This window comes from Mastomys coucha, unplaced genomic scaffold (genome assembly GCF_008632895.1).
Source record: "Mastomys coucha isolate ucsf_1 unplaced genomic scaffold, UCSF_Mcou_1 pScaffold14, whole genome shotgun sequence".
In the NCBI taxonomy this organism is placed as follows: domain Eukaryota; kingdom Metazoa; phylum Chordata; class Mammalia; order Rodentia; family Muridae; genus Mastomys; species Mastomys coucha.
This window is the reverse complement of record NW_022196896.1, coordinates 89,931,587-89,956,481: the sequence shown is the minus strand read 5'-3', so window position 1 is coordinate 89,956,481 and position 24,895 is coordinate 89,931,587. Positions and strand designations below refer to the sequence as shown.

Here is a 24,895-nt window from a genome sequence, read left to right as displayed (position 1 = left end):
GAGAGAGAGAGAGAGAGAGAGAGAGAGAGAGAGAGAGAGAGAGAGAGAAAGAACAGGCTGGAAAGCCAACTCAGGAGAACTTAGGCCACCAGCTTGGACCTGTGATTTGACTTCAAGTCCTTCTTCTCACTTCTCCCAGACATCCCTTCTCTCACAACCCCTCTCCATGCTGAGGCTGGTCCTTGGCAAACACCATTAAAATATTTTGTAAATTTTGTGCAAAAATAACATGCATTGTTTATATACATGTTTTTCTGTGCTTTCTATTGAGGAATCAGAAAAAAATCCATGAATAGTAGCGAGTTGGTCACCACCCCCATCTGATTTGTTTTAAAATTATGAATTTTTATATTTCAGGCTATCATAACTTTATAGATTGTTACTGTTGTCTCAGAAGCAGATGTACATGAAGCAAATGTTAGTGTAAAGAGAGGTACATAGCCAAGGAGACAGGGAGCTGAAGCATTCATAGGAAGAGGAGTTAGAAAAGTGGTACATCCCAGGAGCAAGAAGCCTCCAGGAGCCCTTCTGTCCCGTCCTTTCTGCTGGGGCAGACTCCACGTTGGTCTGCTCCTGTGAACACACCATATCCCAATGCAGCCTACAGGACCTGCTGCACTCAGAGCAGTTGAAGACCCTCTGCTCTCACAGCAGTTGAGGATTGGCTGCACTCAGGACAGTTGGACAACAGCTTGACTTCTCACTGAAGAAGCCTCCAGGTTGAAATTCTGTCACCATTGCTTATTAGTTGTGTGGCTTTAGCAATTACCTTCTCCCTATTTTGAGCCCTACCTTCTCCAATAATAGAACGAAAATGGTGGCATTATAAGACCCAAAGAGCCTTACGTCCAGGATGTCCCACTCACAGAAATATAGAGACAGAGATTGATGCAACAAGCAAGAGGCTTATTGATCCAGTATGCTGGGGCCATCCTGCAATCAGGGCAGAGGCGACCCCAAACACTCCAAGCACACAGTTTTTAAACAGTTTTTGAGAGTAGACTTTGGTAACAGCATGAATTGGCTGATGCCCATTTGAGGCCCGCACTGACCTTTCTTGGCATTGGTGGCCCCAAGCCAGGTGAGGTTTTAATCACCAGAATGGGGGACTGAAACACTTTTGGTCATTATCTGCACCTGCCCTGCAGTCGGAGATTCCTGTAAAGTTTGTATTGCTGTGACATTCCAGGAAGGGAGTGTACATTCCTAGCAAGGTCTTTCAGTGACTATCTTATGTTCTCTAAGGTCACACATTCCCCCCTTTTTCTTGTGAGTATTTCAGTCATGAAATTATAACTGACTCTGGCCCAACTCTTGATACTGTTGTCTTAACATCATAATCTGAACTGTACTTAATGCATTCTCTAATAAAGTCCCGTGAGCGGTTCAAAATGCAGGGGCCAAAAGTTAAAGCAACATCAGGATTACTACTGGTCCCCAGAGGGCAGAAATCAAAGTAGTAAGCCAAGGGGAAGAGTTAAACCACGATTCAAACCACCCTGGCTCTGCTCTCTTTTTTCTTCCTTTTGGTCAGTCCATCTCTAACCTTGGCCATTGAGTCCTTTACAATTCTAGAATGGTTTATGTAAAAACAGCATTCTTCTTTCAGGGCTGCGCACAGACCTCCTTGCTGGAGAAAGAGGAGGCCTAGGCCTCCCTATTTTGGATGACTACCTCAGATAGTGAAGTCAAGGATTCCTGGATTTTGGAATTGGAATTTTCCATTTCCACTATATCAGCATCTACAACAGACCTTAGACCCTGATAGCTCTGGCATTGGAGTGCCAGTGATGATGCTCCTGTAGCTGTTCCAACTGCCCCCAGTCTCAGTCCCAGCAAGATAGAAACAGTTATCCCTATAGGATCTCTCTTAACCCTGAGCTGGCTCTCATCCCAGTGGGACAATAATTCTTCATGAGGATGCTACACAAGTCTGGGAACTAGTTGTAACAGAACACAAAAATCTTGAATGTTGTTGACTACCTGAGAGTTGACACATTGAGTAACTCCTGAGGCACATGCTCACCATCCCTCAAGGAGTGGGGTGCAGGAGGTAAACAAATGCATTGGGCTGTGGCAAAGTCTGATCACAAAGATGAACATGTGAGGGAGGGATCTTTCCCACACATACTCCCTGCCCAGTGATGGCAGACAAGGTGAGTCTGGCATTATGTAGTTACCAGCGGCCCTGTGAGGCATCATCAGACAGGTTAACTGTCTCAACAAAGCAATCCCTTCATAATAAGGGGGAGCTACTTCATAACAAAACTAGAAGATATTTGTAGCCATACTTGCCTGGTTCTATCTCAGTGAAGTCCACTTCCCAGTAGGCTCCCGGCTTATCTCCCCAAGGTCTCTGACCAGGGTCAGTTTTGCTTCTGCAAGCATTTACCTTCTGGCAGGGCACACAACTGTGGACTATTTGTTCCACCAGGTGTTTTAGTCCTGGAATATAATACTTAGATCTTAAGGCAGTGTGAGTTACTTGCTTACCCCCAGGTGGGTCCATCAATGCATTTATCATTGTCCGTGCTTGTTCCTGTGGTAGAATCTTCTTTCCTGATGGAGTATTCCAGAGTTCTTTTTCCTGATCAAAGTAGTTGTTGGGGTCTCCTGAGATGACCACCAGATCTTCAGCAGAGTACTGGAGCTTGGGTCCCGGTGGTTCTGGGTCCTGGATCACCATTACTGGGACAACTCTCAAGGTTACTGCCCTGGCCTCCTTGTCTGCCAGGTTATTTCCTCTAGCTACAGAGGAGTCACCCCTCTGGTGGCCCGGACAGTGTATGATACTCACTTTTGCTGGCTTGTGCAGGGCTTTTAACAAGTCTAGAATTTCAGATTTGTGCTTGATTTCCTTTCCTCCTGAAGTTAGCAGTCCTCGATGCTGGTAGATGGCACCATGAACATGTGCTGTGGTGAAGGCATACCTGCTATCTGTGTAGATGTTGATCTTCTTGCCTTCCCCCAACTCAAGGGCCTTGGTGAGGGCAATGAGCTCAGCCTTTTGGGCAGAAGTTCCTTCAGGCAGAGCCTGTATCCACATGATTTTTTGTCCATCTACCATGGCAGCACCCCCTCTCCATTTTTCTTCTTTCAGGAAACTGTTCCCATCAGTCAACTAAGTAGCCTCAGCGTCCTCCAGGGGCTTATCAGACAAATCTTTGCACCAGCCATGTGCTTCAGCAAGCACTTGCTGACAGTCATGGATGGGAGGCTCAAGGTCAGGATCTGGAAGCAGTGTGGTCGGGTTCAGGACCATAGGGGATGCAAACGTGATTCTGTCAGAGTTGAGCAACAGAGTCTGATAGTCATATGATCATTGGTGAGCCATTGGTTGGATGACTGGCGAATCTTGCTCTCCAGAGCATGTGGAGCAGATATTACCAAGTCCTGTCCCATAGTTAATTTGTCTGCGTCTTTAACCAGCATAGCAATCGAGACCACGATCCACAGGCAGGCGGACCACCCTGTTGCCACTGAGTCCAGCTTTTTGGACAGATATGCTACTGGTCTTTTCCATGGTCCCAGTTTCTGGGTCAAGACCCCTTTTGCTATACCCCTATTTTCTGCCACAAACAAGTGAAAGGGCTTGGTCACATCTGGGAGACACAGGACAGGGGCTGATATTAAGGCTATCTTAATGGTGTTAAAAGCCCATTGTTCTTTTTCTTCCCAGACAAAGGGCAGTTTGTTCTTGGGTATAATGTAACCACCATCTCAGCAAATCCAAGTATCCATAGGTGACAGAAATCTGCTGTGCTCAAAACTCTCTAACTTGTTTTTGGTTAGTGGGTGGCAGAATATGGAATACAGTTTCTTTTCTAGCCTCTGACAGCTACGTCTTTCCCTCTTTAAGTAGATACCCCAGGTAACTAACCTACTGGCTGCAGATTTGGGCCTTCTTAACTGAGGCATGGTAGCCCAGTTCTCCTAGTTCAGTGAGAAGTCATTTCATTCCTTCTAAGCACAGTTCTTTACTGGAAGCTGCTAAAAGGAGGTCAGCTATGTATTGCAATGAGTTACCTGAGGGTTGGCTGCCTGGAACACGGCCAGATCTTGGTGTAGAACCTCATCAAAGATGGTGGGGGAGTTCTTGAAGCCCTGAGGCAGGCAAGTTGGCCTGTAATGTGCGAGTCTGGTTTCTTCCATTCAAAGGTGAAATATTTCTGACTCTCAGTGGCCAGGGACAAGCAGAAGAAGGCATCCTTGAGGTCCAGAACTGTGTACCAAGTTCTGGAGGGAGGCAAAGAACTCAACAGGTTATACGGGTTGGGGACCATTGGGTAGAGGTTGGTCCGGTTTGTTCATTTCTCTGAGGTTCTGGATGGGCCGATAGTCATTGGTTCCAGAATTCCACACAGGGAGGAGTGAGGTGTTCCAGGCAGACTGACATTTCCACAGAATCCCCAGCTGGAGGAGGCATAAAATGTGGGGTCGGATCCCATCTTGAGTCTCCCTGGACATAGGATACTGGCGGACTGTTATCGGGCTGGATTGGGCTTTCAGGTCTACATGGACGGGGGGGCCGATTTTTGGCTTTCCCCATCCCTGCAGTTTCTGCCCATGCCTGTGGGTAATGCTGCAACCACCAGTCCAAATCTTTAGCTTTTTGACTCCCATCTTCAAACAATTGATACTCATCTTCTAATTTCACGGTCAACACCTGGATAGGCTCTCCCTGCCAGCCCTTGACCTGTGGTCCCTCAGGGAGGAAATGGATTTGGGACACCCATCTTAGTGAGGAGGTCTCTCCCCAACAGGGGGTAGGAACAATCAGGAATAACAATGAACGAGTGGGATACCAAGCCCATGCCAAGATCTACTGTTCTTCAGGTAGTCCATAGGTATTGTTTGTTTCCTGTCTCCCCCTGGACCCAAGACTTCTTAGTGGAAATTGGTCTGTCCATTTGTAATAGGACTAAGTGTTGGGCCCCTGTATCCACAAGAAACTGGGTGGGTTTCTCCTCCACTCTGAGTTATCCTGGGTTTAGGGAGGGGGTCCAAACCCCGTCCCCCTAGTCACTGTCCTCTTGCACAGCTAGCATCTTGGGGGCCTAGTGGTCTCTTCTTGGGGGCATAGGGTCCCTTCTTTTTCTTGGGACAGTCTTTTGCCCAGTGACCTTTTTCTTTACAGTAAGCACATTGGTCCCTAGCCAGGGGCACTCTTCTGTTGCTAGGTACTGTCTTACTAGGTTCTCTAGTTTCTCCTATGGAGGTTCTTCTCCTGTCTCTTCTCTCTTTTTAGCTCTCTAGCCTCCTGTTCCTTCTGCTTTCTCTCCTCTCTTTCTTCCTCTCTCGATTATGATATACCTTCTTGGCTACTTGCACTAGCTCTCTCAAGGACTTGTCCTGTAATCCTTCAAGTTTCTGCAACTTTTTCCTGATATCTCAGCTAGATTGGTCAGTAAAGGCAACAATAAATGTTGCCTTATGCTCTTCATTGCTAGGATAATAGGGGGTAAATTGGCAAAAGGCCTCCATGGGTCTCTCTAAGAAGGCTGAGGGAGACTCATTTGGCCCTTGCACCACTTGCCTTACCTTGGTCAAAATGGTGGTGTGGTGTGCTGCCCCCCACCCTGAGACCTGCAATCAGAGCCTGGTGGTAGACCTTCAGGTGCTTCCTACCTTCTGAAGTGTTGAAGTTCCAGTCTGATCTGGTCAGTGGGAAGCCCAGGTGTATATCTGTGGGCAGGAGGAAAGGACGCCCATCATCCACTGGGACATTCTTCCTGGCTTTGAAGAGGATGCACTGTTTTTCTTCAGTAGTAAAGAGGATCTGTAGGAGCTGCTGACAATCATCCCATGTAGACTGATGAGTAAAAAGGAGAGACTCTACTAAGTTAGTCAGACCCTGGGGGTTTTCAGAAAAGGGGGCATTCTGAGACTTCCATTTATAGAGGTCAGCAGAGAAGAAGGGCCAATACTGGAGTAGTTGATGACCTTGATCTATTGATGCCCTGCACCAGCTCTGTATCCCTAGGGCAGGTCCCACAGCCTTGCCTACTGGCGAGGCCTTCCAACAGTGGAGGAGCAGAAGGACCCGATGCCTGAGGATGGAGGGCAGTGGGGGGTCTAAGAGGAGCAAATCGGTGTCTTGATTAGAGGAGATGACCTTATTTTGAGAGTTGTCTTACAGAGCCAAAATCTTCTTGGGCCCTGGAAGTGGAATAAAAGGACAGACCTAAGACGGGGGCACAGGGTGACCAGATCTTCCTACACAACAATGTAGGGAACCTGGTCAGGATGGCTCAAAGATCCGATCCCAAAGATCTTCTTGACTGCCTGTATGGTGGGGAGGGAGAAAGATCCGTCCACCAGTCACCCTGCCTGAAAAGTGGGCCATTTAGAAGAACAGAGAGTGGTCCATTTGTCCTTTTGAACAGCAACAGACAAGTTATGAGCCATGGTTGTTACTTCACTCCAATGTTTCAGGGTGAAGACCAAAGGAGTTGAAGCAGTCTGTCTTATTCTGTCTAAAAATGTCAGTCCCAGTCCACACACATACAGAAAAACAGAAAGTAAAATACCAATGTGCCCCTGCCACAAGTGCCACAGGAGAAACACCAAATAACTCTGTAGAGGTCTTCTCGCCAAAGACCTCTTGCGAAGTCAAACCCTTTCGACTTCCCACTGGGAGTCTGGAGCATCTTCCAGGATTCTCATAGCTCCAGCGTTATGGCACATCTACCCACCACTTCTGGCTACCTCAGTCAAGCGACTCCTTTGCAGAGCTTTAAAACCGAAACCAAGCTGATCACAAGCCAAGTAGAGTCAGAGAAAGCAGAGAAGTACAGACAAACAAGATGAACACAGAAAACACAACCACAGTACCTGCTCAAGCATTCCTCCAGTCTCCAGTCACTGGTCCCACAAAAAGGACTTTCCTGGCCAACGCACCAAATGTAAGACCCGAAGAGCCTTACATCTGGGATGTCCCACTCACAGAAACACAGAGAGGAAGATTGATGTAACAAGCAAGAGGTTTATTGATCCAGCATGCTGGGACAGTCCTACAATCAGGGCAGAGGTGATCCTGAACACTCCAATTACACAGTTTTTATACAGTTTTTGAGAGTAGATTTTGGTAACAGCATGAATTGCTTGATGCCCATTTGAGGGTCACACTGACCTTTCTTGGCATTGGTGACCCCAGGCAAGGTGAGGTCTTAATCACCAGAAGGGGGAATTGAAACATTTTTGGTCATTAACTGCACCTGCCCTGCAATCGAGGATCCCTATAAAGTTTGTATTGCTGTGACATTCCAGGAAGGGAGTGTACATTCCTAGTAAGGTCTTTTAGTGGCCATCTTAAGTTCTCTAAGGTCACACAGCATGACCAGTTCCATATAGAATAAAAAGGAAAACAAACATTTGTTCAGGTAAATACTGGCATTATGATGAGGCAGAAAGAGGAGCCAGGCAGAGCCCCTTCAAAACACTTTTACATCCCCATTCCAGGTCTCAAGTTGTACCTTTTTCTTTTCCTCTTTATTTCCTCCCCCTCTCCAGACCACTGGAATGTTATTCATGCTTGGCACAGTCTGTGCTGGTCCTGTCTGCTGAAGCCCATACTCAAATGTACTGGTTGCAGAGATCTGAGGCATTCCTTCTCATACAGATGAGCTCTTCCTTGAATTTATGCTCCAGACCTTAAAACATATTGTCCCAAATCTCAGTGTGAACCATTCACTGTTTGTTTGTTTTTTTTTTTTTTTTGGTTGGTTGGTTGGTTGGTTTGGTTTGGTTTTTTGTTTGTCTGGTTGGTTGGTTGGTTGGTTGGTTGGTTGGTTGGTTTTTCAAGACAGGGTTTTTCTGTGTAGCTCTGGCTGTCCTGGAACTCCCTCAGTAGACCAGGCTGGCCTTGAACTCAGAAATCTGCTTGCCTCTGCCTCCCAAGTGCTGGGATTAAAGATGTGCACCACCACTGCCCGCGAACAATTCATTGTTTAATGAATGTATTTGATTTTAAATGAAGGATATGACTCATCCCAAGAAAGCATCTAAATATAATTAATTATTTGTAATGAAAGAAATTGTGACTATAACCTTTGGGTCTCATTACAGCGTATGTGGTGGATAAAGTTCTCTGTGTTGAGTTCTAGGACTCAGAGGACCTCCTTTCCATCCCTCTCTCTATTGTGAAACTGTTTGTTTCTTTTCATGCAGAGAGTGGATAACACAAGAATTTGTGAAGACGCTTCAAAGCTTGAGCAGCACTGGAAAACAATTTGGAGGCATTTTGGCTGCACACAGCATAGCCACCACCCTGAAATACTGGAACTTTGGCTCACCACCTGGAGAGATCGTTTCCTTGGGTGTAATGAGTGAAGGTACTGACTCCTATCTTGTAAAGCCCTATTTAGATCATAGCTTGACTTATAAGTTGCATAAGTTTCAACAGTGCCATAATGTATGCATGAATTCTTTCATTCAGTTGTCCATTCAAAAACTCAGCAATATTTATTGTGAAAGACAGACAAGGGATTACACCTGGCTTCACACTTTAGAAAAGGTACAGCAGAGTGAAGGAAGGCCCGATCTCTACAAATTGTCTTACAATGCTTTCTCACTGTGTCCAGCTGAGAAAGAGAAAACCAAATGCATTCACTGCAGGGAGCAGGAGGAGTCAGAGTAGGTTTTGTGGAGAGGAGGCATTGCAAGAAGTCTCCAAGTGTTTGATATTGACCTGAAGGGCCAGCGTGAAAGAGCACTGAACACCAAGAGCAAAAGACTCAGAGACAAGATCCAAACATGCAAGGAGACCCAGGCTTCAGGAAAGCAGGTAGCATGGACAATACAGAAAACACTGCAGAGGTGTGATGTAAACTAAAGAGTATGCACAAGTCTTCCAGCATCCTTTTAAACTAGGGAAGACAGTGGCTACTGTTACATCCTCTGTAGATTCAACCACAAGCATTTCTTTGGCTTTTGTCAGTCTTGTTTGCTCCCTGATCTTCAGGGCCTGGGACTCTGCTGAGTTGTATCCTTGGTTGGACAGCAACATAGCCATGTGGATGGCATGCTGTCAACCCAATGTACAGCAGTGTGAATCAATCGGATCCACCTCCGTCATCCCTTATTTAAAAACAGTATCACTGTCTCCTCCTTGTTCCAATTTCAGTGCACTTCAGAGACATCTTCAGACAATCCACAGTGTGAGAATTAACCTCTGTCTCTTTTCTGTATTCACACAGCATTTTGTTCCTCTCTCAGACAGAATACTCTTAAGGGGCCTTCTTCTATGCATATTTTAGAATATGTGCACTGAGGACAGAACTTCCTGTGTGTCATCTTCTACATCTTCACGGGAGAAGTATATTATGTGAGATCTGGCAAATATTGTACAGTTGAAGTAACTATTATTATTACAATTACAAAATACAATTACAATAATAACAATGATTAGATAAGTTCTCATACATTCTAACCCCATAAAGCGCACTCTCTGCAGATGAGATACAGGCAGCATGAACAGTCTGGAAGGCTTGCTGATGAACAGTCTGTTAGTATGGCTTCTTCAGTGCACTAGGGTTTTGCTGATAATGAAACAGGCTAGATAGACACAGGTCAAAGGACAAGCTTTGCAGTGGTTGGAAGTGAGGTTACAGACCTGTTACCACAAAATCATCCTAGACTTCTTGGATCAACATGTACTATGGGAGACCATAGTACTGCTAATGTTCTTCTTCATTATGATGGCATTTCTATATCATTAGCCTTGCAAAATTACCTGTTCCCACTATGCATGTGACACCATGACACACCCGATAAACTCTATCTAAAGATGAAAAAGGAAGGTAAATCTAATTCTGAGAAAGTTCTGACATATTACTATATTTTTTTACATTTTTCTCTGCCTGAACTCGTGAATAATACCTCCCTCCTTCAAGGTTTGTCTACAAAATGATTATACAAGATGGCAGCAGTGTGATTCTCTTTGAAAAGCTCACATCCCCCCTTAAGTGTTACAGAAGCCCTTTACTTAATAAACCCTGCTTTAGAAAACCCCAGGTTTGCTCTATGTTCACTTGTGTTGAGGTGGTTTTCTTCGAGGTGGTTCAGTATCTTTGTCTCTCCTATGATGGGGTCTCTGAAAAGAACTCAGGCTGCATATGGGCCAGTGCTGAGCTATGACCCCTATGGCTGCTGACAGCCAAGCTTCTGCTATGCAGAGTAGCAGGATTTTGCATTTTCCTAATTGAAATCCATTCGTAGGATGTAAATAGAATAGGAAAAAATATGATTAGTTTTCCAAGAGCACAGGTGGAGAACTGGAAGCTCTAAGAAAATAACCAGGTCTTCTGCTCACTTCCTGTCCAGTCCCAGTCCATCATTCCTGGCCAACATGGCTGCTCTAATGTGCTGGCTAGTTTCATGTCAACTTGATACTAGCTAAAGTCACTGGCAGAGAGCCTCAGTTGAGAAAATACCTCCATCAGACTGTAGGCAAGGGACATATTTTTTTAACTAGTGACTGATGCAGGAGGGCTCAGCCTATTGTTGGTGGGGCCTCCACTGAGCTGGTGTTCCTAAATGCTATAAGAAAGCAGGCTGAGTGAGCCATATGGACAGTGAACAATGGAACAGGCCAGTATGTATTAATTCTCCATGGCCTCTGCATCAGCTCCTGCCTCTAGGTTCTTCCTCTCTTTGAGTTCTTTCCTGAATTCCTTCAGTGTCGAACAATGGTGATTGTTAGAGCCAAAGAACACTTTAGTTGCCCAATCTCCAAAAGGTAGTTCAAATATCCAGAAATGGGTCAACCTAGACTACAGGAAGCTAGATAAAAGCCAGCTTTCCTCAAGAATCTATGGAGCTGGCTCCTCTCACCAAAGGAAGTCATTTTCTCACCTCTGGCAGAAGGGACAGATGGGCTACTTGTGCCTATTAGCATGCCAAAGTGCATGCTGGCCCCCAGGCCCCTTCAGTATCACAAGCACCTGTTAAACATTTCACAGTCTGTGCTGAATCCCATCCCTCCTCACCTCCTCCCTCCTCCCTCAACCTACTCATTCTCCTTATAACCCTGATATTTTTCTCTCTGTCTCTGTGTGTCTCTCCCACTCTCTTTCTCTCTCTTTATCTCTCTGTCCTTCTTCTGCTTCTACCGTGGCCAGGTTCAGTCTGCTGGTCAAGTTCAGATTATTTCTCTCTCTCTGCTATGGACTCTCTCAGGTGCCTCTAGCTGTCCTCTCTCTCATAATCTAGAGTAAAAATCGTCCCCCTAATCATACCACAGATGGACTATATTGTCAGTTTATACAATGATGACACACAAGCCAAACAAATCCTTTCCTCCACAAGTTGCTGTGGTCATGGTGTTTTATCACAATAATGGTAACCCTAACTAAAACATACAGTAAGCTAAAATAGAAGGCTAGATTCATCAAGTGGTCCAGGCTCCTGGGTTACATGCACATTAATGGGACATTATGGAAAACAGGCACAAATTACACACACACAGCTTGGGGGAAAGGCTACATTAACTCCTGGATAGGAAGGAATGGAGAATGGTCAGAACTCAGACATAATGTGTGCATTCAGGTCTGAATGAGTGCTCTAGTCCTAGTCAAACACCAGTTCCAGAAACTTAGCTAACACCCTCTGCTGGCCTCTGCATGTATACACATGCTCATAAGTGCATGTGTGCACACAGAGACATGCACACACAGAGAAACACCCACACACACCACAATTTTTTTTTTTTTTTTTTTTTTTTTTTTTTTTTTTTTTTAAGATTTATTTTTTTTAATAAGTACAACGGTAGCTGTCTTCAGACATACCTGAAGAGGGTGTCAGATCTCATTACGGGTGGTTGTGAGCCACCATGTGGTTGCTGGGATTTGAACTCAGGACCTTCTGAAGAGCAGTCAATGCTCTTACTCGCTGAGTCATCTCACCAGCCCCACATAAAAAATCTTAAAACCATGTATTATGTGTGTCCTTTTCAGTTATTTTTCCGAATTCTTCTTTATTTATTTATGCTTTGCCTTTTGTGTGCCCCCTGCAGGCCAGTTTGGCATTCCTGAAGGGATTGTCTTTTCTATGCCAGTGAAATTTGAGAATGGAACCTGGATGGTTCTTACTGATCTTGAAGACATTTCGCTTAGTGAGAAGATACTAAACAGGCTTGCAGATGATCTGATTCAGGTAATGGCAGAGAGTCTGTCAAGGAACTGAGTTTCATAATGATCCTAAAATGATTCTGTAGACTAAGGCACTCATAATTTTCTGAACTCAGTTTGCATTGTATCCCTGAAAACCATACAGCAACAAAGGTTTGGAGAATGTAGCAAAAGCGCATTATGCATCTAGTTTTATAATTTTCAGTATGCTAAAAGTATTTATTTATTTATTTTTAAATCAAGACTTACAGAATTTTTCTACTAAAGAATGACTTGGTGGTTGCTGTCATTTAATTCTCTGATTATAAATTTTTCAACAGGAGAAACTTATTGCATTTGGAGACTTATTAACTTTTCAGCCAATTAAAGAAGGTAATCTCATAAATGCGTTGCCCCATTGGGTGATGTTAAAAGGTACCACAGGGGGGCTGGAGAGATTGTACAGTGGTTAAGAGCACTGGCTTACTTGGTGACTCATAACTATCCACAACTCTAGTTTCAGGGTATCCAGTGTCCTTTTCTGGCCCCCTGTGTCACCAGACATGTATGTGCTATACAGACATATGCATGGGAAAAATTCTCTACACATAAAATAAAAATATATCTTTTATTTTTTTAAAAAAAGTTAATATAGGGCTGAAGAGGTGGTTCTGTGGGTAAGAGCATTAGCTGTGCACATATGAAATTTGAATCTTTGCCCCTAATACATAAATTGAGTGTGGCCACACACACACACACACATGCATGGAAGAGATGAGACGGTCTCTGAGGTTTGCTGGCCACCTGCCCCCCAAGCTCTACTGCAGTGAGAATGCCTGTCTTAAAGGAACAAAGTGGAGAGTGATAAGAAGAGATATGACCTCCCCCTCTTATCTCTGTGCTCTGTACACATATGGGCGGGCCCATAAACCTACAGGCGCATTCTCTCTCCCTCTCTCTCTCTCTCTCTCCTCTCTCCTCTCTCTTTCTTCTCTCTCTCTTCTATCTATCTTCTCTCTATCTATCTTCTCTCTCTCTCTCACACACACACACAGATGTAAAATACATCTTATAATTGAATTACTATTACTACTAATATAGATAACTAAAAATTATGTTTTTAAACTAAATTATTAGTAGAGCAAGCTGCTAAGTTTAGCATATCTTTAGAAAAAAAACATAAACACCCTAATCTCCTTTTTAGAATACTATGACTATATAGATTTTGTCTATCCCATATTTACTAGTTTTCTAGAACTAATAACAAATCACCATACCATAGGTTGTTTAAGACTAAGGTATTAGTAGAGCCGTGTCTTTGCTAGGTCTGGAGAAGAGCCCTTCTTTACCTGGCCTAGCTTCTAGTAGAGACTGAATTTCTGAGCTTGGAGATCTCTGTTTTTTAACTCATCAGTTGAGAAGATACATATAGGAGGTTATAATATCTCACCAATTAATTTAATACTTTTCTAGAATTCAGACTATACACTCAGTTTTAAAAAGTCAAAAGGTCTCTGGCTCCTCCACAGATGACAATCAGGAAGAGCCCAAGGCCATGAATGGTGTGTCGATTGAGGTGGGAGAAAAAAACATTCCTTTTACTCTAAGAATGGGCACCGAGTTTCAAAGAAAGAAATTTTTATTGATTATTTTATTTATTTACATGTAAAATATTGTCCCCCTTCCAAGTCTCTCCTCTGCAACCCCCATCCTATCTCCCTCCCCTTTGCCTCTAAGAGGGTGCTCCCCCACCCACTCAACCCACTCTCACCTCATCCCTCTAGCAACCCCCTTCTCTGGGGCATCAAGCCTCCACAAGACTAAGCTCCTCCCCTCCCATTGATGCCAGATAAGGCATTTCTCTGTCACGTATGTATCAGAATCCATGGACCCATGGGTGGCCATGTATCCTCTTTGGTTGGTGGTTTAGTCCCTGGGAGCTCTGAGGGATCCAATTAGTCGATATTATTGTTTGGGCTTGCAATCCGCTTCAGCTCCTTCAGTCTTTCCCCAACTCTTCCTTTTGGTTCCCCAGGCTCAGTCAAATGGTTGGCTGTGAATGTCTGCATTTATCTTAGTCAGGTGCTAGCAAAACCTCTCAGAGGACAGCCATACTAGGTTTGACTCAACACTAGCCAGCACAGAGGTTCTAGTCACATGAACTGTGCCAGGAAAGGACCTAAGAGCCTATGATACAGTCAAGACTCAGAATTAGTTAAGCATATTAAGAAAAGGGTTTTGTAGGTCAAAATGAAGGAAACATGATTGGTAATCTAAATACTCGGAGGGAGAGGAAAGATCAGTTAACATGAAGGAGAAAAACCTAAACATGTCTTGAAAGTGGCTTAGGAACTAAGATAGCTGAAGAGCAATAAATAGGTACTTCTTTGTTCAGGAACAGCACTGTATTGGTCATGTAGCATGGAGTGTTCTAGAGATCTGCCGCCCAGCAGTATGCATATGTCTTAGTTAGGGTTTTATTGCTGTGAGCAGACACCATGACCAAGACAACTCTTATTATAAGGACAACATGTAATTGGGGCTGGCTTACAGCTTCAGAGGTTCAGCCCATTATTATCATGGTGGGAGCATGGCAGCATTCAGGCAGGCGTGGTACAGGAGGAGCTAAGAGTTCTACATCTTCATCTGAAGGCTGCTAGCAGAATACTGGCTTCCAGGCAGCAAGGATGAGGGTCTTATAGCCCACACCCTCAGTGACACAACCTACTCCCACAGAGCCACATCTCCTAATAGTGCCACTCCCTGGGTCAAGCATATACAAACCATCACCACTTAGTTAACAATGTTGTACTGTACTCTTACCTTTTTCATGACATATGTATTTTATGTCACAAATGGATGGGAGGAGGGAACGAGAGAGGAGGGAACTCTGCTAGGTGCAGGTGCCTTAAAAACACATCACACATATACCTGCCTGTGGTAGTTTGAATAGGTTTGGCCCCCATAGACTCATGTATTTGAATGCTTGGCCCAGGGGGAGTAGCATTATTAGGAAGTGTGGCCTTGTTAGGATTGATGTGGCTTTATTGGAGTAGGTATGTCACTCTGGGGATGGGCTTTTAGGTCTCCATGCTCAAGATCTTCCCAGTGTGAAATTCCAGTGCCCTCCTGGCTGCCTGAAGAAGACAGTCTCTTTACTACCTTTAGATCTAGATATAGAAGTCTTGGCTCCTCCAGCACCAAGTCTGCCTGCACATTGCTATCCTTCTTACCATGATAAAAAAGGACTGAACCTCTGAAACTAAGCCAGCCCTAATTAAATATTTGTCTTTAAAAGAATTGCCTTGGTTACAGTGTCTCTTCACAGCAATAAAACCCAAACTAAGACACCTGTCTTCAAAGTTAGCTACTTTTTAGCATGTGAAATATCAGAACAAAGGGGAGAATTTCAGTTCCGTGAGATGGCTGTGTTTATTCTAGTCATTATTCTAAAAAACAACTGGAAGTTACTTCCATGAATCAAAGGACATGTTGAGATGAAAATACTGGTTAGAGACACACACTTAGTTATGTCTTCACATGAAGAACAAACACAAATGAATTCCCATGAGTCTGTTTAGGGACAATCCAATATCCTCCTCTAACCACCTCCTGAAGTCCAACCTTTCAATAATATTATGAGAAGGTTTAGACTATAAGATATGAGGAATTGATATGAGTTCAGGACTCAAGCTTTTGGTTCCTGTTCCAGAGGTCCAGGATAGAATGGAAGCAATTGGAGTTACCCTATGATAACTGGGATTGTCAGGAAAGTATTCCAAGAATAGAAGACATGGAAGCTGGGCTGTAGGATGATGACTCCTTCCTTCATGTGACTTAGAACAAAGGTGTATAAGTAAAGGGGAGAGGAGAAAGAGGATTGTGTAAAGCACCTACCAGAGGGAAAAAAACATGGCAAAGAGGCCTTGTAGGGAACCAAGGCAAGGCCAGAAGCACATAGCTCTCCCAAACAGTAAGGCTAAGTCAGAAGGTTAGTCAAAATAGACTAACAGACCTGGGAAGATAATTAGGAGTCATGGGCTGTTTGTCTATAAGGTTATGGAATAGTTGGAGGCCAGGCCTTTTGAACTAACTTGGTCATATCAGCGCCCCTATGAAGGTCTTTTCCAGCCCACATCACTGTCCAGAGAACTGAGTGCCAGGCTCAGCAGAGCTTAAGAAGTCTAGATCAAATGCACATACAGGCAGGATTCCTCCAGGAAGGCCAGCCAGTATCAAGCAATACTTAATGAGAAGCTGGAGTGCACTGAGGCCCTTAGAAAGCTGAGAAAAATCCATAAAATCTATCATGAAAAAGGTGACTGGCCTCTTTCCAGGATAGGAAGGGGAGAAAGCAAATTGCAGAGAACACATCCTCTAGAATAACTCCAATTTGTGTTGCCAGTTAGAACTTGTGGAACTTAGCGCTTCTGGCAAGTGAGATTTTTATGCAGAACTCAAGTCCCCTGAGTCCCCTGACAGAATAGAGAAATTGGCACTGATTTCAGAGTCTTAGAGGGTGGTTGATTGAATGAGCATTTACATTAACCATACCATATAGTTCTTTATGAGTTGTAAAAACACTGTCTATAACCTTATGTTGGTTGTGAAAAAATAATTAATGGTTAAGAAAACAAATTTAGTCTCTAGAACTTTTCTGTTGAAATATTATAAAATTGATAATAGGTGAGTTAAAAGCAGATTTTTTTTTCCAACTTAACTTTGAAAGGATAGAACAGGGCAGGACAGGCTAGAGCAGGACAGGATACAAGGAAGGAAGAGATGGTAAAAGGAAAGAAATTTAACAAAACAATAGACAAGTAAATCTTATACACATTAATAGTATATACACAATATTAAAAACATATAATTTGTATGTTAAGAATATGTATTACTTATATAAGCCAATTAATATTATATACACCATATATGAAGTCAGGCATGGCAATGCTTGTGATCATTGCATGTGAGCAGTTCACTAATTCTACTCAGAGTTAGAAACTAGCATGAGATACACAGTGGGATCCTTTCTGCAAAAAAAAATTTTTTGAAAGAATGGTAGTAAACAAAAGAGAATTAGAAAAAGGTATTGTAGAAAGTAATTTTTGGTTACTCTATACATATACAAACACACAACCTGAACTATGATATGAAATAGACATATTTTATCATGGCTCCCAGCACAAAATTTGAAAAGCTCTGACTCAGAACATCTCACGGGCTGTTGATTATATTTGACAACTAATTTTTTACATTTTTAGTTTCAGATCCTCAAGTCGACAAACCTTCTGGTCCAGACCTGAATGAAGAAAAGGAACAAGCTGGGTCTGATGGTGAGTCAGTGGGGCTCACAGTCAGGGCTTGGTAATACTCCAGCTTCCCCTCTTATATCCCAGAAACACTCTGAGGCAGGGGGATGAAATCACTAACAATTGCTTTCATACTGAAGCTGCTTGCACGTCGCATCATACATCAAACTCCCAAGACACTTTAGCTCAGCCCTGACCCCATCTGTATGACCCTTTTTTACTTTCTCTATTTAATTCTCTTTTACAAAGCCCAAAATAGCCAAGAGGAAAAGGGACTCTTCTTCAGGAGGTCAGTGAGAGGGGAGCCTGAGAGACCCAAGGAAGAAATCCCCTGGCCTCTGAGAACTTTGTTCTCAGCAGTTGATTTGGGGAGTAGGAGGAGAAAACTTGAAGATCCTGATACAGAAGCAAGGATGTTTTCTAAGTCTGCACACACAGAACAGTAACAATCCATCTCATTTCCATTGTTACCATCTCTTTACCTGAATCCCTCTGTGTAGAGGGAAGTTGGCTTCACTGAGCAGCTTCCCAGTGACTTAGGCTGGGAAGCCAGTATTTGTGGGAGGTTAGCAGAGACTTGCAACACAGTTATCTGACTAGACAGTTTTTTTTCCTCCATTGTCCATGGGACCAGGAAAAAGCTGTTTTCTAAGACTGAGACTCCATACAAATGTGACCTCACATCTTGCAGCTCCTAATAGAACCAGGCCACCATGGAAGTATCATGGGGCTGGGGCATGGGGACGAAATGAGGCAGGAGAAACAAGAATGGACCCCACACTAGGTGTCACACTTTATATATGACTTCTTTGGGTACTCTACATGCTGCAGAGGATTATTTCAGATCTGAGTTATCAGCTCACCTACGAAAAGTCATCAGTTCAGGAAACCACAAATGGTAGGTGCTAGACACAGCATTAGCAAGTGCTTCTCTTTCCAACAAATGGAATGGGTTAGCAGAAGATCAGGGCTCCCCGCAGCATGACTCCTTCCGCACATTACTGAGATAAAGGCTGCCTTGCTCGTTTCTCTGGAACCTAGTTCTGCACTTTAATAACTAAGGCTATGATGAGGGAGTCTATTCCTTTCCTCAGGATGAATGATGGGGGAAGCCAGGAGGTATGTCGAGCCATGTGAGTTTCCTTTGCCAAAGCGTTTAACTGAGCTCTCTTATTTCTTATGAAAACAAGTTGATGTGGATTTCTTTGTGTCTAACCAATAAGGATGTTCACTTGCACCTCCACTCTTGTATTTATATGTCCAGTGGACACAATCCAAGGAACTTTGTATTCTGAGAGTGCATAGCATGATGGGCTTTGGAACTGATCATAGAGGGCTAGAATTGATGATGCACCAAGGAAAGGCCCGGAGATAAAAGGAACTGAGGCGGTAGATGCATGCACAGCTCGGAACACAGAGCAAGAGCAGGGAGATTCACACACAGAAATAGCTAAGTCAGGAAGGAAGCCAGAATTTACACTACCATGTGGACATGGTTAATGAGGGTCTGGTGGCTTTCTCTCACCACTGAATCTGTCTCACACAAGGCCCCTTTCAGTCACTGAACCAAACGCAGGAAGCCAGTGGCTGGAGGAAAAGTGAAACAAAGGTAAAAGCTAACAGAAACAGGGGCTGCTGCTGCATTTTAAAGAGTTACATCTTTCCATATCTCCCCCCCCCCTTACAGACTCTTATGGAAAAAATGAAGACCAATAATAGCTTCAACCAGAACGAATACGAAGGAAAGACAGAAAGACCTGCACATGCCTGTACTTAGAGAAGAACAGTGAAATAGAACAGACCCCAACGTGCTGTCACGTGCTGCCACATCAATGCCACTCTTGTCAATCACTGTATGTCCTCAAAAATAAATGAATGTAAACCTCTGTTTTAAAGACCTCAACATAGTGCTGTCAATCACTGTGTCTTTGCCTGGACATCACCTATTTCCTACCTGACATTCTTGTGAAAAAAATTTTTTCAAGATAGGGTTTCACTGTGTAGCTTTGAAACTCACTATGTAGATGAGGCTGGCCTCAAACTCACAGATATCCACTTGCCTATGCTCCCAAGCACTGACTTCCACCTGCCACTCTTTTTTTTTAATTTGTGTATCTATTCTCTCATATCTTACATCCGACCACAATTCCCCCCCCCCGTCTCTTTCCATCACCCCCTCTCCTCTTTCCTCCAATCCACTCCTCCTTCTGTATCCCCATTACTAGGAGTCTTAGGTCACCCTCGTAGATTCCTGGGAGTTTACGTCACACTAGGTTTCCACCACACCACCACGCCAAATCCTCCCCACAATTCCAGGGAAAAGGGCAGGCCTCCCAGGGATATCAGCCAGACATGGCATATGAAGTTGTAGTAAGACTAGGCACCTCCCTCATATTAAGGCTAGACAAGGCAACCCAGTAGGAGGAAAGGATACCAAAAGTAAGTTAAAAAGTCAGAGACAGCCCCAGCTCCAACTATTAGGAACCCCACAAGAAGACCAAGCTACACAACTGTAACATACATGCAGAGGGTCTAGGTCAACTCCATGCAGGCTCCCTGGGAGGTAGTTCAGTCTCTGTGAGCCCCTATGAGCCCACGTTAGTTGATGCTGTGGGTTTCTTAGTGTATCATTGATCCCTTTGGCTCCTACAATCCTCCCTTCCCTCCTCTGCAGGATTCTCTGAGCTCTGGCTAATGTTTGGCTATGGGTCTCTGCATCTGTTTATATCAATTGCTGGATGAAGTCTCTGATGACAATTGGACTAGGCACCAATCTATGAGTATAGCAGAATATTATTAGGATATATTTCATTGGGGACTGTTTAGTCCTTACAGTAAATAAGAGAAAGTCTGTACTTGGTCCCTTCTTAAAAAGCTATCCTCCCAAGATGCAATACCTACATTTTTTTTATTAGATGTTTTCTTTATTTACAATATCTCCTTTCCCAGGTTCCTCTCCAAAATAAAATAAAATAAAATAAGAAAATAAAACTAAAATAAAAAAAAACTAAAACAATCCCCTGTTTCCTTCCCCCTCCCCCTGCTCACCACCCCACCCTCTCCCACTTCCTGGCCCTGGCATTCCCCTACACTGGGGCATAGAACCTTCACAGGGCCAAGGACCTCTCCTCCCATTGATGTCCGACTTGGCCATCCTCTGCTATACACATGCTGCTGGCACCATGAATCTCCCCATGTGTACTCTTTGGTTGGAGTTTTAGTCCCTGGGAGTTCTGAAGGTACTAGTTAGTTCATATTATTGTTCGTGCTAAGGGACTGCAAACCCTTCAGCTCCTTGGGTCTTTTCTCTAGCTCCTTCATTGGGGACCCTATACTCAGTCCAATGGATGGCTGTGAGCCTCTACTTCTGTATTAGTCGGGTACTGTCAGAGCCTCTCCAGAGACAGCTATCTCAGGCTCTGGTCATCCAGCCCTTGTTGGCATCCACAGTAGTGTCTAGATTTGATGATTGAATATGGGAAGGATTCCCAGTTGGTGCAGTCTCTGAATTGTCCTTCCTTTAGTCTCTGCTCCATAGTTAGTCTCTACAAGTCCTTCCATGGATATTTTGTTCCCCCTTTTAAAAAGGAATGAAGTAGCCACACTTTGGTCTTCCTTCTTCTTGAGTTTCTTTTGGTTTGTGTATTGTATTCTGGGTATTCCAAACTACAGGGCTAATAGCCACTTATCAGAGAGTGCATACCATGAGTGTTCTTTTATGCTTGGGATACCTCACTCAGGAAGATATTCTCCAGATCCATCCATTTCCCCAAGAATTTCATAAATTCATTGTTTTTAAGAGCTGAGTTGTACTCCATTGTGTAGATATACCACATTTTCTGTATCCATTCCTCTTTTGAGGGACATCTGGGTTGTTTCCAGTTTCTGGCTATTATAAAAAAAGGCTGCTATGAACATGGTGGAACATGTGTCCTTATTACATGTTGGAGCATCTTCTGGTATATACCCAGGAGTGTTATAGCTGGGTCGTCTGGTAGTACTAGTCCAATCCCCAGAGGAACTGTCAAACTGATTTCCAGAGTGGTTGTACCAGTTTGCAATTCCACCAGCAATGAAGAAGTGTTCCTCTTTCTCCACAACCTCTCCAGCATCTGCTGTCACCTGAGTTTTTTATCCTAGCCATTCCGACTGGTGTGAGGTGGAATCTCAGGGTGGTTTTGATTTGCATTTTCCTGATGACTAAGGGTGTTGAACATTTCTTTAGGTACTTCTCAGCCATTCGGTATTTGTCAGTTGAGAATTCTTTGTTTAGCTCTGTACCCCATTTTTAATCAGGTTATTTGTTTCTCTGGAGTCTAATTTCTTGAGTTCTTTGTATATATTAATACCTACATTATTGGAAACTATTTGTAGACACCAGAAGAAACAACACTAGAATAATGAGATGAGAATTATAAGCATGCAAGATGTAGGGAAAACTTGGCCATGAGAAACTCAAAGAACCTCTCAACCAATGCAAGACCAGTCCCAAACTTTGATGAAATACTGAACTCTGTGGTTTAACCTGTTGGTTAGGTAGGGATTTCTGTTACTTATAGATGAGTTTGTATAGAGTTATATACATACCTATATAACTTGATAAAGAGATAGCTTTCAACTTTGTTTTAGGGGAATTAAAATATATTTAGATAATTTAAATCGCTTTTCCCACTCAATCATTTTTAAAACCTGACTGGTCTTAGTCTTTAATATTTTTTCCCCAAATCCAGACAGCAAATACAATAAAGATTTATTAATCCTATACCAGTAGTTTTGGTTTGTTCTTGTTGTTTTTTGTTTTGTTTTTGATTTTTACATTAGCACCAACAGAACTCATCAGTAAAAGCAGATTGCTAGCTAGACATGCTGGCCCACACCTGTAATCCCAGTACTTAGGAGATGGAAGCAGTAAGATCAAAAGTTCAGGGCCAAAGCTCAGCTACATACTGAATTCAGGACCAACCTGGCTACTCAAGGCCTTGTCTCAACCAAAATGAGAACAACAAAAAAAAAATCACTGAATTTATGGCAACCAGAGATTTCATGTGAAGCCTGAGAACTGGCATTTTCAATATATTTCCAAGTGCTGCTATTGTTCCGTGGACCCGTTTGATGGCCATTGTCCCAGACTGACTGGAAAGTCATCAGTGAGCCTTGAATTCATTTCTTGCACACCAGTACCATAGATACTTTAGATTTCATATTCTGGCCACAAGATTCTAATCCCATTTTATAAATTGTTTTGGGATTTCTTAAAGCTATTGTCATCCAAACCAGCTTTTACTACAAAATGGAGCCTCAGGTTCCTGTTGCTTCTTGTATAACATCTTTTTCCCCTGGGGTCCCACAGACCCACGTTACTGAAGTCTCCTTAGGTTTAACATAATTATCTGGCTTAACGACACTTCTTGTCTAGTGGAGATGAGACTTGTGAAGCTCCAAGAGATACTAGTGAAGTAAGGCTTATATAACTCTCAGTTTGCTCATTTTCTGGCCTTGGACTGAACATCTTTAACTCTGAGATGGTCCTGGCCCAGAGCTGCTTGTTTTCTCGGGCTGCAGAGGACATGGAAAGGTTACCCAAGCTTGCAGCTGAGCTGCTGGCAGCCAACTAGTAGCCTCCCAGTGTGAGCATCTGCTCTGCCCCTCTCAGTAACTTTTTTTTCTGGGCAGAAATTAGGAGCCTAGAGAGAGGTCTAATCACAAGTCTCTTGCTTTGCTGGTACAGAGACACATGGTTTTTAGTGAAGAAGCCACAAGCCAGGTTTTTGAGGAGTATACACTGTCTCCTCTCTTCCTGTAAGAATGCTACCTACATGTGGGAGGAAAAGGCCACAAATCCTATCCTGTTCAAGAACAACATACATTAGTCACATTCGAACAATGCTACCAAGTCAACTTTCATACACACCCAAGATTACAACTGTATTTGCAAAATCTTGTAATGAGTTCTCAGTATTTGCTGTGGATCCTACTTTCACTTGTATTGCTGTGATGAGACACTATAACTAAGACCACTTACAAAAGAAAGCATTTCTTTGGGTGTGACCACAGTAGTGGAGAGTGTGACAATAGGCAGGCCAGGGTGTGAGACACACATCTTGATGCCATAAGCATGAGGCAAAGAGGGAAAGCTAACTGAGGATAGCATGGCTTTTTGAAATCTCAAAGCGACATAGTCCCACCAACACAGCCACTCCTTCAATCCTTCCCAAACAGTTTCACCAACTGAGGACCCAGCATTCAAACATTATGAGCCTATAGGGGCCATACTCATTCAAATAATTATACTGTGGATTGTATGTGGTTTATCCCTCAAAGGTTTGGTGTTTTGGTTTTGGGGTTTTTGTTTGTTTCGTTGGTTGATTGGTTGGTTGTTTCGGTTTTTGTTTTTTTCCTGTGTAGTAGTGTGAGGTCTGTTGAAAGCACTGCCCTCAGAAACAATTAAAGTAGTCCCGTGGGACTCTGAACTAATTACAAAATTACAAGAATTATACATAATGTTGCTTCCTGTATGATCAGGTAATTCCTCCTTCCTGAATGTTCCTCCCTTCATATTGCCATCTGCCATGATATGATACAGACATGCAGACTCTCACCAGAGCTATCTCTGTATTATTTGGGCTTTTAGTCTCAAAAAATCATAGTTTTGTTGGCTGAAATTCATGTACCTGCACACACATGAACACACACACACACACACATACAAGAATGTGGGACCCAGGAATAAAACCACACAGTTACAGCTACCTGATTTTTGGCAAAGATCAAAAACATTCACCAGAGAAAAGGCATTTCTCCTTCAAGAAATGGTTTCAGGGGCTGGAGAGATGGCTCAGCCGTTAAAGGCTAGGCTCACAACCAAAAATATAAGAAATGGTTTCAGGAAAACTGATATCTGTGTGTAGAAGAATAAAATTGTACCCCTTATCTTTAATCCTGCACAAAAAGTAATTCAAAATGAGTCAGAGACCTTTATGTCAGATATGAACCCTGAGACTGCTAAAGGGAAAACACTGTGAGATGCAAACATGGGCAAGGACCTCTGCCAGCTCAAGGCAAAATCTGGAACCGACAAATGACGTTGCACAAAATTCCAAAGCTTAAACAATGAAGAAGCAACTACTTAGTAAGGAAATAGCTCACAAAACAGGGAAGAAATCTCCATTAACTGAGAGAAGATTAATATCTAGAATATATAAAGAACTCAACAAAACCTAAATATCAATAAAGCTAAGCAGCCCAATCAATGAATGGGCTAATGAAATGAACTGTTCTTAAAATATGAAGTGTAAATGGCCTACAAACATTAAAAAATGTCCATTAGCTGTGAAAGAAATGCAGATTAAAACTACACTGAGATTCCACCTCACCTCAGTCAGAATGGCAGTCCTTATAAAGAACAAATGCTGCCGAGACAGTAGGGAATGAGGAAGGGGCCTTACACACTGCTGGTAGAAATGAAAATCAGTCCATCCA

The 24,895-nt window shown here is 43.2% G+C and overlaps 1 protein-coding gene across 3 annotated transcripts in view; it reads left to right on the top strand.

Annotated features, from left to right (window-relative positions):
* The window catches only part of Mdh1b (malate dehydrogenase 1B), a 39,399-nt gene extending 20,080 nt beyond the window's left edge, over nucleotides 1-19,319 (top strand). For all 3 annotated transcript variants that reach the window (XM_031367726.1, XM_031367728.1, XM_031367727.1), the window contains 5 exons: nucleotides 8,170-8,333; nucleotides 12,014-12,153; nucleotides 12,449-12,500; nucleotides 17,369-17,440; nucleotides 19,104-19,319. In XM_031367726.1, coding sequence (XP_031223586.1) covers nucleotides 8,170-8,333; nucleotides 12,014-12,153; nucleotides 12,449-12,500; nucleotides 17,369-17,440; nucleotides 19,104-19,132 — 457 coding nt within the window. In that variant the 3' untranslated portion in view covers nucleotides 19,133-19,319. The remainder of the gene's footprint in view (nucleotides 1-8,169; nucleotides 8,334-12,013; nucleotides 12,154-12,448; nucleotides 12,501-17,368; nucleotides 17,441-19,103) is intronic.
* Nucleotides 19,320-24,895: the final 5,576 nt, after the last annotated feature.